Source organism: Micrasema longulum, unplaced genomic scaffold, assembly GCF_059751315.1.
Source record: "Micrasema longulum isolate JH-2025_06_02 unplaced genomic scaffold, ASM5975131v1 h1tg001134l, whole genome shotgun sequence".
Taxonomy (NCBI): domain Eukaryota; kingdom Metazoa; phylum Arthropoda; class Insecta; order Trichoptera; family Brachycentridae; genus Micrasema; species Micrasema longulum.
The window spans coordinates 297,645-312,561 of NW_028278322.1; the positions used below are offsets into that span (position 1 = coordinate 297,645).

The window sequence follows — 14,917 nt, forward strand, 5'->3', positions numbered from 1 at the left end:
GGTGGAGTTTCATATTATTGCCTTAAAGCTATTTTTTAATGCCTACCCGGACTTGAATAAGATCTCGCTGTTTTTTGTGAAAATTAATGCTTAATAAAAAAAAAAGTCCATCGTTAGCGACCACTTTCTTCCATCTCTCTGGCAGCATACAAATATCAGCTCGAAAGAAGGATTCATCGTTTTTAGGTAATCCAAGAATTGAGACATTTTTTGGTGTCTTCATAGGAATGGAAATGCTGCTTAGCTATGCCGTGAGCCATCGATCGAAACAAGTGGTAATTGGAAGGAGCAATGTCCGGTAAATATGGCGGGCGGGGTAGGACTTCCCATTTGAGCGTTTCCAAGTATGTTTTGACTGACTTTGCTACGTGTAGCCGAGCGCTGTCACACTGCGAAATTACTTTATCATGTCTTTCCTCGTGTTGCGGCCATTTTTCATTCAATGCTTGGCTCAAACGCATCAGTTGTAGTTGATAGCAATCTACCATGATTGTTTCGTTGGGTTTGAGGCGCTCATAATACACTACACCCAGCTGATTCCATCAAATACAGAGTATGAGTTTGGAACCATGGATATTTGGCTTTGCCGTTGATGTTGATACATGGCCAGGCTTACCCCACGATTTTCTACACTTCGAGTTATTGTGGTGTATTTACTTTTTATTACCAGTCACGATACGATGCAAAAACCTTTCCGTTTTTGCCATTAGAGAAACGGTTTACACCAAAATGCCGTTCGACATCTCTCAGCTTCAATTCATACAGCACCCAAGCTTTTGAATCATTCCCAATGCTTTTATACGTTTGGCAACTGTCGTGTGATCAACTCCTAATTATTCTGCAAGTTTATTTTGTGTCTGACGTGGGTCTTCATCGAGTCGAGTAATGCTTTCAATTCTTCGGCTTCAAAGTTTTTAGTTCCCCCGAGTGTTCTTTATCTTTAACATCAAAATCATTATTTTTAAAGCGTCGAAACCAATCTCTGCATTTTGTGTTTGACAGAGCATGGTTGCCATAAGTCTCCACAAGAATTTTATGTGCTTCAGCAGCAAATTAAAAAAAAAATGCAGTAAAATTACCCGCAAATACTCTTTGAAAAAATATGTTATTTACACTTTGGCGCAATAAAATATACTGTTATTTCAAGCCTAATACAGAGCTTCACAATGAAGTTGGCTGTAGTATTGCCCGATGTAAAAAGGCTAAGATAACACCACCTGCCAGGAAACAGCGAGAACTTATTCAAGTCCCTAATAACATATTGCAACTGAGATGGAGAACATTTTAGAACATCGGGCGTGCCACGTGTTGGAAGTACTCTTTTATGCTGATGGTTCAGAAGAAATTTCCAATGTATCTTTACTTATGCGTATGGATACTATTCGTGGTTGTACCCTTCAGACTTCATACTGAAAATGCTTGGCTACAGAATTTCGGAGAAAAGAAGAATTGCGTATGTATTTTTCCATCAACTTAGGTGTAATGGGGAGTATTTTTCTGCATGTTCCTAATGACTACATTAGACTTCGGCGGCTTCAGCTGTTTTATCTTCCTGCTTGCAGAACTAGCCTGCCAATGGTAATGCCAGTTGGAAGAGCAATGTCTTAACTCGACGGTATCTCTTCGGATATCGAAATCTTCCATGTTACTGGAGGAAATTCAGAGAGGATAATTTCAATTTACTCCAATTACGGGCTATGTATTTTTATTTACCGTTTTTCTCATTCAAATTGTATTGTTAATTTTTCTCGTGTTACGTATGCCTTGAATAAATAAATTGAAAATACTCATTTTAGGGCAGTAATTCTCTAGGATAGATTATATTATACAATCACACAGTTACCATTGTGAAAGAGAAGACAAAAAATATTTTGGGACGCTTAAGTCACTAAATATCCTTAAATAAATATCTGTAAACAGCCAACCACTGGCGCCCTGCCGAGTATCGGTGCCCGCCCCTCACTCAAACCTTAAGATGTCATTTTTCAAGGGAAACTAAATAAAATGGCTGACATAGGTCTCTTTCTCCAATGTAGTGGCTGTTAAGAAAATGACTGTTTTTTGGAAATCACCCAATAAGGATCAGATGTACCCCAAAAAGTAGAGTTGAAAATGTTTTAAGTTAGGTAATTGTCGCATTTTTGTCACAATGGGTAGTTTTATTTTACTTTTTCAATGAAACCCATTTTAACGAAAAAGAAACAATTTTGCTACTAACTAATAAGTTTTCAAAAAAAAAAAAAAAATTGTTTTCAAGGAATTTTTGGAAAAAAAAAACACATTTATGTGTAGTAGGACAATACTATCTTGACCCAGCTTCGCACCTATTGTCCTAGTGTGAACAGCAATTTGGAGGACAAGATAATGGACCAATATATTGTTGAGATAGACGGGCAGGTTATTTCTGCAGGACAATGGATTACCCCTACCACTATGCGCATCGTCGTGAATCCATTTTCACAGCGTTCTGCGTGTTGTATTGTCACACTGTTCTGTCCTAGGCTATCAAGTCTGTTCACGAAGCTAGAACTGGATAGTATTGTCCTCTGAGTTGAACTCTGGTTCAGAGACGAGTATAGAACGTATATAACAAAAAAACTTACCTTTTTTTGGTGTAACAAAAACTCTCGAGGCCTAAATAGGGTGTTTTTGTCCGTGTTAAGTTAATTATTCACTATGTTTTCCCTATCCACACCCAATGGTGTATAGGCTACTGCATTGGTACTCTAATCGCAGCGTATTTTGATACTTTTTGGAAGGTAAGGCGATCTTACCCGTCTTACGCTTCAGATGTCTGTCTAGGAACCGTGAAATATTGCAGTGTAGAATCATCTTTAAAACCAATATTTCACATCCGCGGTAGGCGAATGCGCCAACCATTACACAACGTGACGGACTTATCTCCACTGGATTTCCCCTTTCAGGATATTACATGAGAGCAGCCATCGAGTTGAAAACATCGATCTATTCTTTATTTGAATGGACACGAGTCAAGTTATCATCATTTTGGAAAATGTTTTTTTTCACTATCTTGCATGTTTCAAGTAAAATAAAATGACGATAATATTGAAAACCTATTGACATTTAAATGCCGCCTATATAATGCCTGCATAGCACCTATTCTTCTCTATGGATGCGAATCGTGGCACCTCACTAACAATAATAATAATAATGTTAGGATAATTTATATAGCGCCATTTTTGTGAAAATCACCTCAAGGGCGCTGTACAGTAAATAAATATCCCAACACGTCTTGCAGAACAGCAAACAAAACAGTGAAATACCGAGTTTGGAGAATAGGTGTCTCAGAAAAATCTTGGGAGTGCGGTGGTCTGATTTTGTGCGGAATGAAGTAATAAGAAAACGGACGCAGCAAACCCCGATGACAACTGTCATCAAGCGGAGGCGATACGGTTGGCTGGGCCATGTGCTGCGGATGCCTCCTGAGAGCCTTAACCACGCTTGGCTACAAGGCATCAGGTTCTCAACGTCCTGGATGTCCACCGCTGACTGTTCGTCGGCAGTTCATGTCAGATCTACGGGACGCGAACCTTACTTGAGAGGATGCACAGGAGCTGGCAGCCGACAGATGCCTGGAGGATCTTCGTGGACACCATATGCTCCAATTAGGGAACGGACATGGAATGTGATGATGATGATTGATATTTTGGATATCAAGGTTGCTATTTCTGGATTTGAATCAGAATCAAAGGTTTATATTTGAATAAGGAATGGAATCCTCTAAATATGTCAAGATCTAAATACTTAAGTTGTTCCTTTATCCCTTTTCTTTCCTTCCCATCCCCTCTCCTCTCTTCATAGTATAGTGTTAATTTTTAATTTTGTATAAAATCGTAAGATTCAATATGTCCATGTACTTGTAATTTTCTCTAATTGAACGGTTTGGGTAAGTAGAAAGAAATTGCCTTAAGGCAATATGTCTGCCCTTATATGTATATATATTGTATATATAAATAAAGTGTTCAATAAATAAATAAAAAGTCCTAGCTTTGATCAATTTTTTATTTTTTAGAAAAGAAATATTTGCGTTCTTATGATTTACCCAAATATTTAATTTTGAGGGCCATTTCTAACGAGTTTTAAATAACTCACTATTACAAAATGGGAATCGAGTTGGGGTAGAGTGGGATTCGAACCACGGACCTTTGGTCTGTGAGTCCGAGACACTAGCCACAGGACCACAACCCGAATTTATAATTTGTTTTTCTGTTGCGAGAGGACACTGAAATCTAACCAGAATTCAATGCAATTGCAATGACTAGTCGTTCAAAGTAGTTCATTTTTATCAAAATCATTTTTGTTAATTTTTTCAAGCATTTTTGAGAAACTTTGCCTTACAATTAAATGCTCTAATTTTTACCGCCCATTAAAAAACGTTTTTTAAATTCAATTTCCCATTGGACTGAACTTCCTAATTAAGATCTTCTCTAAAACTATGATCATCAAATTAAAATGCAGTTGCAATAAGAAATCTCTGGAGAGAAACTTAATTGATAGTTTCTTTTACTTTTTTATTTTATGGTAGTCAGTAATTATTGGGATAGAAAAATATTAAAACAGTTAAATTATTTTGTATATCTTTATTTCAATTCGAATCAAATTCCATAACGTGTATTTACATAATATAATTCAGTGATAATACAATTTTATAATAAAGTCGAAACATTCGCTGACAAATTACAAACATAAAATAATACAATAAAGTAACTCGTTCCAAAAGTACACACACATCACATCACATATTGTACAATGCTTAAACGCGTGCTGTAAACTTTACTTGCGTTCCGAAAATGCAAGTCAAAAAGTATCGGAAAAGGAAAAATCTGTGAAAATATTTTGAAATATTTTAATGAAAATTTGCTTCAAAGGCACGTTTTTTATTTAAGGCATTTTAGTTTCAATAAGGCTTTTTAATTTGAATATGATTACCACCAGATTTAAAGGCTACACTTGTAAATTATCATAGATAATTTAGTATTTAGATCTATTGTTTCCTACTTGTATAAAAAAGGCAGCAAAGCTCGATATGTTTCCATCGTTATTTTTCACACAAAGCATTTCAAGTCACAAAATTTAATTGTAAAAGTACATAATTAGTGACGGACAAGTTAAAGTTTAAGTACATACGGCCAGGAGAAGCGTAGTATTAAGAATAAATTGACAAGTTAACTTCTAAATATTGCTTATTGAAAATAACTCACATTGGAATGGCAATGACAGTTCGCTTAAGTACAAATCTTGTTAACACATTAAAATGCATTTTTAAATCTATAAAGTACACCACACATTGTTTTGTCTCGGATAATAATGTTGCCTCACTTCTAAAATATGACTGCAACATGTGTTTTACATAATTTGTGTCTTCTAAAATAGATTACAGTCCGAATGCTTAAAATAATTAGCCAAAATAGTCTAATTAGTAATGTATTACTTCGTACACTCAAAATAGTCTTAAATACATAAATATTATAGTTTAGCTTTGGTATGAAGCTGTACTGTATATTATTGCAATGCAAATCTGTTTGTATATTACAACTAAAACAATCGAGAGAATTCTACATACATAATTACTTTTACTGAAACGTCTTACATTGTACAAATTATTCCTTCTTTGACATAAGGGACAACTTTTAACATGAAGAAATTTCATAGTAAAAAGAATTGTCTTTAAACACAATAATATACAGGTTCAAAATAACTTAAACATCATATTAATTCGCTGATTATTAATTACACAACTATAATATTTTATGTATAAGTGCACTTGTATATTTTTATACAGATTTAAGTGTTGCATCTTAAATTTAAAAAAGAATTTGAACAATGACAAGAATTCCCACTCGACTTATACAAGTAATCTTACTTACATTAAGTTTTATAAAAGCGTTGTTAAAGAAACTTGTATAGAAATCTATAAAATCAATCTGAAATACATGAAAACCTGACGCTGTCTTACAAACCTTAGCGCATCCAATTTCTATTACATTTCTCATACATCGTTGTCTATTAAACACAGTTAATTTTGAATGTTGCATTCAACTAAAAACTAAAATCACAATCTTTTAGCCACACAAAGAAGGCCGCTTTTATAAATATTCTTCTCAAATGGTAAAAATAACGAATTTAGAGTTCAACTAAGTACAAACGTTTTATTATTAAAGACACAAAATGGTCTGTTTGCAAACATAAATTTAACGGAAAAGAAAATAGATTGCATTGTAAAGAACCAAAGAAACATATTAACATGTCATTTATATGGCTTTATTGTTAGTAAAACTAATTTATGTAATATACAATGTTGCTTTAAATAGTAATTAAAACACACTATATAAGTATTTTAATAAATAAAACATCAGCTCTGGCTGACATTTGCTCTAAGTAGTAAGTCACTCGTGGAATGCATCTTTTTTATAAGTATCAATATTAAATATTTTTCTAAACAGCATATTCTGAAAATGCCAAATATTTCAAACACAGCGTAATATAATTTAACTATTCCCAAAACACGTAATGCTTGTGGTGAAACAAATTATTGAGCTGTTTAAGGAATCAATTTCACTAAAGGCATTAAAAAATCTTAAAATCTATCTATGTATAAATGTAGTAGGTATACATTTTATTTTAATATTCGATGACTGCCAACCTATAGCTTTATCAACAAATCAAGTTTGAAATATGAGCTTACAATATATAAATATGTTTTTACTACATTTATAGATTATTAGAGCATCGATGATTATTTATTTTACATTATTTAGGACGCTTCAGGTTTAGGGCTACAATAATAACTTAGAAGGCTCATTGGTATTGCCATAGAGATATTTTATACAAATAATACATAATATTACTATTACTATTACTAATTTACCAAATAATTATGCAGATTTCACATGAAAAATAATGCATGTGTGGAGAAACAATAGAAGAAGTACCTTAAATAATAAGTGCGGACTAAGTTACTAAGTACCTACATACTAATCGTGTGGAAAAGGACATTGAAAAATAAATAAAACATATTAGTTTCTAGTACACGTATATGTATTTATCTATTACTTATCAGTTTAAGTACTGATAAACATAGAATCTAATGTTTATTGGTATATCTAGCGTATGATTCGTTCGAGGATAACTTTACGACTAAACTCTATAATTAAATAGCTAAAACGTAAATTTAATGGGGTGAAAATATCAGTCAAGCGTTGATTTAAACTAAAAGCATAAACATATTTCAGATTGATGAGGAATGCTCGTTGTGACGGCTAAAAATAATGACTGGATAATGAATTATTTCAGTGAAAAATGTAAGAAAGCAACCAAAATTATTATTTAATAAATAGTTTTGCTATGCATCATTGCCAATAGACATTTAAGAAGAGAATTTTTAGTAAAATATAGTCTGTCAAAAGATAGAAAACATTAATAATTGGAACTTCGGAGCCGTCTCTGGCAACACAAATTTATAACTGACCTGTTTTATGATTGGTTGTTACAAGGTCACAATGTACTATTACAGTACTGCTGTTTTAAAATGTTACCATAAAATGAAGGCTATGCTTTTTTCTTCTGTTAAATTGAAAGTAACATATCAAAGAATTTAATGATGTAAGAGGCTTTCTCAATCTATAAGTGTCTATTTATCGTGTTGGCATTGAAAAGAAAACAAAATCAAAACTATATATTTATGATTAATTTTTAAACTATTGCTGCATATTGCTCAAATAACCGATCGATGCGGTATGGATTTACTTAAATATTACTGGTAAACATTAGTCCACCATTATGACATAAATCTATTGAACTTATAATATTATTATTTAACAACTAATTCTTATGCTAATATTCCCCTAAAACATTGAGGAAATATTCAATACATGGGTATATTAAATATTCTAAAGTAGTGTAATTCTATGTTTGATGATTTACTTCGATCATGGAATTTAAATAGCATATTTTAACTTCCAATTTGTATTGAAAGATTTAAGAATATATTAATATTTGTGACATATTTTTGAGTGTAATTTAAATATTCAAAATATTTATTTCAAGCCAAACTCAGATCCAAACGGTGCTCATTAAGAAGAAAATAGTATTTAAATATGTTTTATCTTTATGTTTTGACTAGATGTCCTTAATTTTAAAAATATATATTCAAATTTAAAAATAAAATATTTGATAATATACGTTGCGTACAAACTAAAAAAATTCGCTGCCATCGTTAACGAACCTAGGATATATTAATATTTTTAACAAAAAATAATGGCCGTTTTCATTTTAACTATACAATTTGGTTTTAAATCTTAGAATTTTATGGCAAATAAGGCTTCCATCTAAACAAAATTGTCATGCTTCCGTTTGTCACAAAACGCCATCTTAGATGACTAAAGTAAAGGTACGAATGAAGTATTTAAAACAAGTCGTTCAATTTTATTTTAAGCACCACTGTGAGGCAAATTAAAGAAATAATAGCACTCTTCTACTCACACATTATAACGCACACGAGGTTTAAATAGGATTTACAAAAATACAACAATTCATAAACTTACTATGAACCAAAATTAAAACATTTGAAAATAAATACAACTTTTTGGTACGCACTAACATTAAATGTCTTTTCATTTCTGTAATTAAATTATAAAGTATTTTTGCTTTGTTTTAAACTGAGTTTCAGCGTATCCCGAACATGACAAATGTCGCATTCTCGCACTTAATAAGTGTTAAACCGGCCAAGTACTGTGGTCACTTGTTGACGCCCAACAACTTGGCTGCCTCGTCGGCGGAGGAAAGCAACTTGTTGATCATCCTCTTGTCGCTGATCCCTAGCAGGTTTCCAATCAAATCGTTGCCGGATTCCATCTCGTTTTCTTGCCCATCATTGTCATCCGTCGAATATCTAACATTCTTTGATGTTTGAACTTTGAGTTTTCCTTCGTAGTTTTGAGCCGGGGGGGAGTTGTTATTATTGACATTGCTCGGTATGTCCGGGGAAAGGTTCTTATTGATGGCCATCTGGTATCCATTAAGAGCGATTTGTGCATTTTTAACCGCAATAGGAGTCGATGTGCTATTGCCAACTGAGGCGAAGCTGGAATTGGCAGGAGATAGAGAGCTGTTTGATGATTTAGAGTAATTACGAGAGGAGCCGGACGGAGAGGCAGTTTCTTCGTCTCCGCTGACTGTGGACAAGTCTTCGCAGCTGCGAGAATCGTGGGCGTGCTTCTTGCGATGACGTAACATGGAGTGCTTCAGTGTGAAACGACGACGGCAAACATCACACGAGAATGGACGCTCACCAGTGTGTGTCCGCATGTGACGACGTAGATCTTCCGCTGACCAGAAGCGGCGCATACAAAAGGCACAAACCACCTGAAAGTAGAGAGTGGAATATAAGATATAAACATAGAAATCATTGATAAAACTTCTTTAAATGTTAATTTATTTTTTCATTATTTGTATATACTCGTATATTTAATACTATGCAAAGAGGAATATCATGATACTTTGATGAAATGGAGGGAAGATATTTGTAGGATTTAGGAATTTTTAATATACCTTTCTGTTAGCATAGTCTGGAAACTTTCCCCTTTGTTGCTCTCCATTTTCCTCTCCTTGTTCATCTCCTCCTTCGCTGCGATGCCCCCGTTCTGGCGTAGAAGATCCCAACTCTTCTGCAAAAGATGTACTTGTCTCTAGAGCTCCCTTAGACATGAGCAGTTCATACTCCGAGCCGTGGGAGTCCTTAATATGATCGAGTGCATCTTGCCTCTCGGCATATGAATGATCACAAAGATGGCACTTAAATGGTAAATCAGAGTTTTGCATGTTGGATGGGCCATCATGCGCATGTCCCGGGCTGTATTTAGATCCAGAAATCTGATTCTCCCAGTCATTCTTGTTTTCATGCAAGCCATTTTCTGCGTCATCTTGTTTCTTTTCATCGTCGGAAGCTTGTTGCTGTTCTTCTCCATTTTCAGGTTGGTTATTGTCATCCATTTTCGGACTTCCAGGTCTCGAGTCATCGATCTGGATTCCGTGTTTGGAGGACATGTGCTTTTTGAGGTTGCTCAAAGTGGAGAATGTGCTGCTGGGACAGCTAGCGCACTTGTATGGCCGTTCCGGTACGTTCCTCATCATGAATCCTTGGTTACCCAAATCAGGGACCAAAGCGCTGGTTGAAGGCATTTCTATACTATTTGGGGTTGTAATGTTGAGTTGTGTTTGTTGCGCTTGATTTCCGTGTTTGCGCAGAAGGTGACGGTCGCAGTTGGATTTAGTGGTGAACAGGAGCGGGCAGTGAGGGCACTTGTAAGGTTTCTGTCCGGTGTGAGTCAGTACGTGACGTCGCAACGAAGAAGACCATGGAAATTTGCGGTGGCAGTATGGGCAGGACACCCTGTTGGGGGCCAGGCTGTAGGCAGACTTTTTCTTTTCTGGCTCTTGCGCGGTGTTCTCAGACTCGGATCTGGAAACAATACGAGAAATACATTTATTAAAAAGAGGAAGTGAAGACGAGTGTATCTATTCAAATAATAACAACTTTGATTGGACAACTTACCGATTTTCATCACTTCCAGAATTATTCCCCTCGCTGGTGGCCGCCACAAGTCCTTCCTCATCTTCTTCATCTCCTTCTACATGGTTTGGTATATTCAAGTCATTTGGAGGCTGCATCTCAGCATTTGCGGAGTACTCATTTTTGAAATATTTTCCAAATGGAATTTGAGCCACAGCATTATCCAACAATCGAGATACTGAAACTAAATCACCTTCCTCTTGTTTTGGTTCTTTGTTAGAGGCAGATTCTGAATGTTCACCATTTTCTGATTGACCAATTTGACTGAAAATTGTCGTCACCGAGGTGCCTTGAGCAGCATGGTGTTGAGGGTTCTTGCTTATTAGGTTGCCAGCAATTTTCCAGTCAAAATCTTTGCAAATATCTGGATGCTGATTTTTAGAAGAAACTCCGATCAATATTTCATGAGCGACTTTTTTAGCCATTAAATTTGCATCGCTTTGTGCTTGTGAGATTTCAGCACTATTTTTTGACAAGTCTTTAGCAACTTGAGATTTGTCATCCACAACATCTTCCTCATCAATAACCAAAGCGTCCTCTTCATCTTCTTCTTCATTTTCGATTGGCGGTGGTTCTGAACTAACTAATGAGTTTTTTGATTGATAGATATTATGAGATTTAAGTTTTTGAGCTAGTATGGCGTACTTGACTTGGTCAGATATCATACTGTATGTTTTATTGACGGGTTGATTGGACACATTATCTTTTTCCTCTCCTCTATTGATATTATTTGGTGATTCGCTGGGATGAATGTTCTTTATATAATTAATCCGGTTTTCATAATTGAGAGACGGGACCGTTATGTTCTGGGGAACAAGAGATATTGGGTTCTTGCGAGGTAAACCGATGTTGGATCTTTGCCTCTGTGACCAATATTGCGGATGTTGTTGTTTAATATGGCGTTCCATATTGGATCTCAGAGTAAACCGAGCCGAACAGTGTTCACAGGAGAAAGGCCTTTCAGTCCGGTATCTCCTTTGTTTCTGTTTAGGCATTAAAACACCATTTTTGATAACCATCTTCACAGAGTTCGGGCTATGGTTAGGAACGGCCTCTTTCTTTTGGATTTTAGGTGATGACATTATCGGGTTGGAAAAGTTTGCGGTAGCTGGAGAGTCTACATTAATATGTAGAGGTGGTTTCATATCATCTTCTGACTTTATTAATGGAGCGGGTGAATGGGTTTTTTGATCTGGAGTCACTACGTTGTTCATCGCTTGTTGGTGAAATGCTTGAAGCCTTTCTGTTGCTAGAGCCATGTTATGTTGTTCCATTCCAACGAGACCTCCCCCGGAGAGTTGAAGCCCTCTTATAATTTCTTTCTGGATTCGATCTTTCATTTCAGCTAATTCTTTCTGATTTGTTGGTGGGGTGAGGAAAGGATTCGGTTGTAGAAAATAAGGATTTAATGGAAAGGCGGGAGGAAGCCCCAGGCCAGGAAACGCTGCTCCGGAGCGATATAGTTGAGTCAGTTGATTGGCGTAAAAACTAGTTGTGGGATCGATTTTTTGAAGGTGGGCTCCCTTAAGCAATTGTTGATGTGCTAAGAAAAGTTTTGTTTTCTCAAAAATGGCATTGGTAGCGGCTGAATGGTTATTATTGAATTCGATAGTTTTAGGTAAATAATTGTCGTTTTCAGCATCTGAAACATGAGATTCTTCAGATTTATCGCTTTTTTTCTTACTGAGATCTAAAACATTTTCTTGAAATTCTCCAGTACTGAGATCCATGGGAACTTCAGAAGAGTAATTCAAGGGTTTGCTAGAGTACCCGTCATCAATCGGATCAATTTCTTCATCGCTGTCAGGTTCTCTTTCAGCATCAGATTCCACAAATTCTGGAATCTGTGTAAGTTGTCCAAATCCTTTGACTTTTAGTCTCGGTTGGATTAATTCATCCTGAACGGGTGGGATATTAAGGCAAATAGGTTCTATGGAGCAGTGGGCTCGCAATATATCTCTGGGTTGAGGAATCACGATGGACATTTCTCTAGGAATAGGGATTGTGAGATTACGATCCTTAAAAGTGATGGCGGGTTCCCGTTGGAAATGAGAAACTGGAGTAGATCTACCACTGTGTAAGCGTTCAACTTCCTCTCTTTGTTCATTTTCTGGAGTAGAAAATACTATCGAACGCTTGATTTCTTCACGAGAAATATTTAGCTTGGAGTTTACTTCGTCGTTGTTTGGATCTTCCGAGGGGTGGTAAATAATAGATCGCTTGACATCTTCGCGCGTCACTTTGGAGTGCCTATTTCTGAGATGCCTCTCGCAGTTGGCTTTGGTGGTGAAAGCGTAGTTACACACCGCACATTCATAAGGGCGGTCGCCGTTATGCGTTCTCATATGACGCACTAAAGCTGCCTTGTCCAGGGAAGAATGAGGACACATGTTACATCTATAAGGCCCGGGACCATTCCCACTTAGGTGAACCCTGTTGTGGCCTTTGAGAGCTCTCAAGTTCGGAAATATAGCGGTGCATAAGCGACACGGAAATTCACCGCGAAGTTTCATTTTGCGAAACTCGGCTGCGAAAACATCTTGAACCTCCTCGGGATCTTCATTAGTTCTGGTACCTTGGTCAGAACCCATAGATGAAATATCGTGTGTTTTGTGAGTCAATTGTTCTAAGAGACCTCCGGTAGAAGTAACAGACAAAATAGACTGAATATCTGCCAAATCCTTGGAGTTATCTATCAATGGTCGAATCATGTCTTTGGTGAATGCGTAGTAATCGGGGTTTAATTTCCTATGTTCCGCAATCGGTCTCGGAGTAGTCGTGTAGTTTGGAGATTTATTCTGAAGATCCAAATTAGCAAAAAAATCACGTCGCACGTCTTCGTCCGTGCTGCTAGACTCGCGACGTTTCTTTACGTAATCTTCGGACTCTCCCGACGAAGTGGCGAAGCAAGCCTTTCGATGTATATCCAGGGCACTCTCACAAGGGAAATCTCTCGAGCATTGATCGCAACGGAACTTTTGCTCCGTGACAGATTTGTGCACACTTTGCTCGCAAACTGTTTTAGCGATCTGCGCGAACTTTTGGCTCGAGAAGTCTATAAACGTGCAGTCTTTGAAGCCCGACACGGAATTCTTATTTGGAGAATCTTTGCGTTCTGTGTGATGTACCATAAAGCGGTGCAGGTTAAGTGCGCGGTGATTTTTGAAGCTCAGGTTGCAAGATGCGCATTTGACTTGGTAATGAGGATGAGCTTCTTCCATGTGCAGTTCGAAAACATTGAGAGAAACGAAGTCTTCCCTGTCGCAAACGGGGCAGACTAAGTGCTGAGCGGCCATGACGTCGCTTATAAAATTGTTGTTAATATTTTTTGATTTGCGCTTTGCTCCTGGTGCCTGTTCATCGTCGGCGCTATTTCCTCCGCTGCCGTTCGTAGCTTTGTCGTTGTTATTGTATTCGAGGCGTCGTTTTCTGGTGTTCGGCATTTTGGGGGGACAAGAGACCTTAGAGCCGGATCCAGATGCCTCGGAGTCTTCGCTGTCTGAGTCGGGGGTCTGCTTGTGGCTCCTCATGTGGCGGTGCATGTTACCGTTGGTGTTGAAGGTGAGGTCGCACATTTTGCAGCGAAATGGCCTTTCTCCGCTATGCACCAGCAAGTGCCTTTCCAGGCTGGAGGTGGACCCTAGAACTTTGTTGCAGAACTTGCAGGTTAATTGCTTGAGATTTTCCACTCGGGAGTTTGTAGTGAGATTGATAATGTTAGATTTGTTTTCGCTATCTTCTTTTATTTCATTGTCGCGGATCTTCGGGTTCACTTTGGCTTTAGTTTCTTTGGTGTCTGTTACTGATTTTTCAACTGCAATATCTGAAACAACAAGAAAACAACAATTAATTAAAGTCTTGAGTTATCTCAACGCGAGGAAGTCAGTACATCCGGCGACGCCAACTCCATCTGCGGACTTCTAGGAATATCACGATAAGGCGGTGAATTACCTCAGTTAGGCAAAGTGGGAAATCTTATCACCAGATTCATTGTAACCTCAAACATCCTGCTCCAGTTTACTTTCGGACGCAGAGATCATCTTGTTCCTACGTCATACAAAAAGAAAAACCAAATCCAACGTTTTGCGGTGAACGCAATCTTTAAACGAGCTAACCGTTGGACAAAATACGGCGGATACGAAAACAAATAATATGTAATTAAACACATTTTCAAATAATACGGGAAAGAAAAAAAAAAATACCACGTTATCGAAAAAAAAATTATAGGCGTTAATCGATTTAAAGTGGGCATTTTTTTTTATTCAATCCATAAAATATTTATTGCATATCTTTCATTTGATTTTGCGGATGATGCTATATCATATC

The 14,917-nt window shown here is 36.8% G+C and overlaps 1 protein-coding gene across 1 annotated transcript in view; it reads right to left on the reverse strand.

The window, feature by feature from the left end:
• Positions 1-8,660: 8,660 nt before the first annotated feature.
• peb (zinc finger protein pebbled) overlaps positions 8,661-14,917 on the reverse strand; it is a 52,439-nt gene continuing 46,182 nt past the window's right edge. Inside the window, exons 3-5 of the mRNA XM_088233623.1 lie at positions 10,574-14,414; positions 9,571-10,480; positions 8,661-9,384 (exon numbers count right to left, since the gene is read on the reverse strand). Of these exons, the coding sequence (XP_088089749.1) occupies positions 8,758-9,384; positions 9,571-10,480; positions 10,574-14,414 (5,378 nt within the window). The 3' untranslated portion in view covers positions 8,661-8,757. The remainder of the gene's footprint in view (positions 9,385-9,570; positions 10,481-10,573; positions 14,415-14,917) is intronic.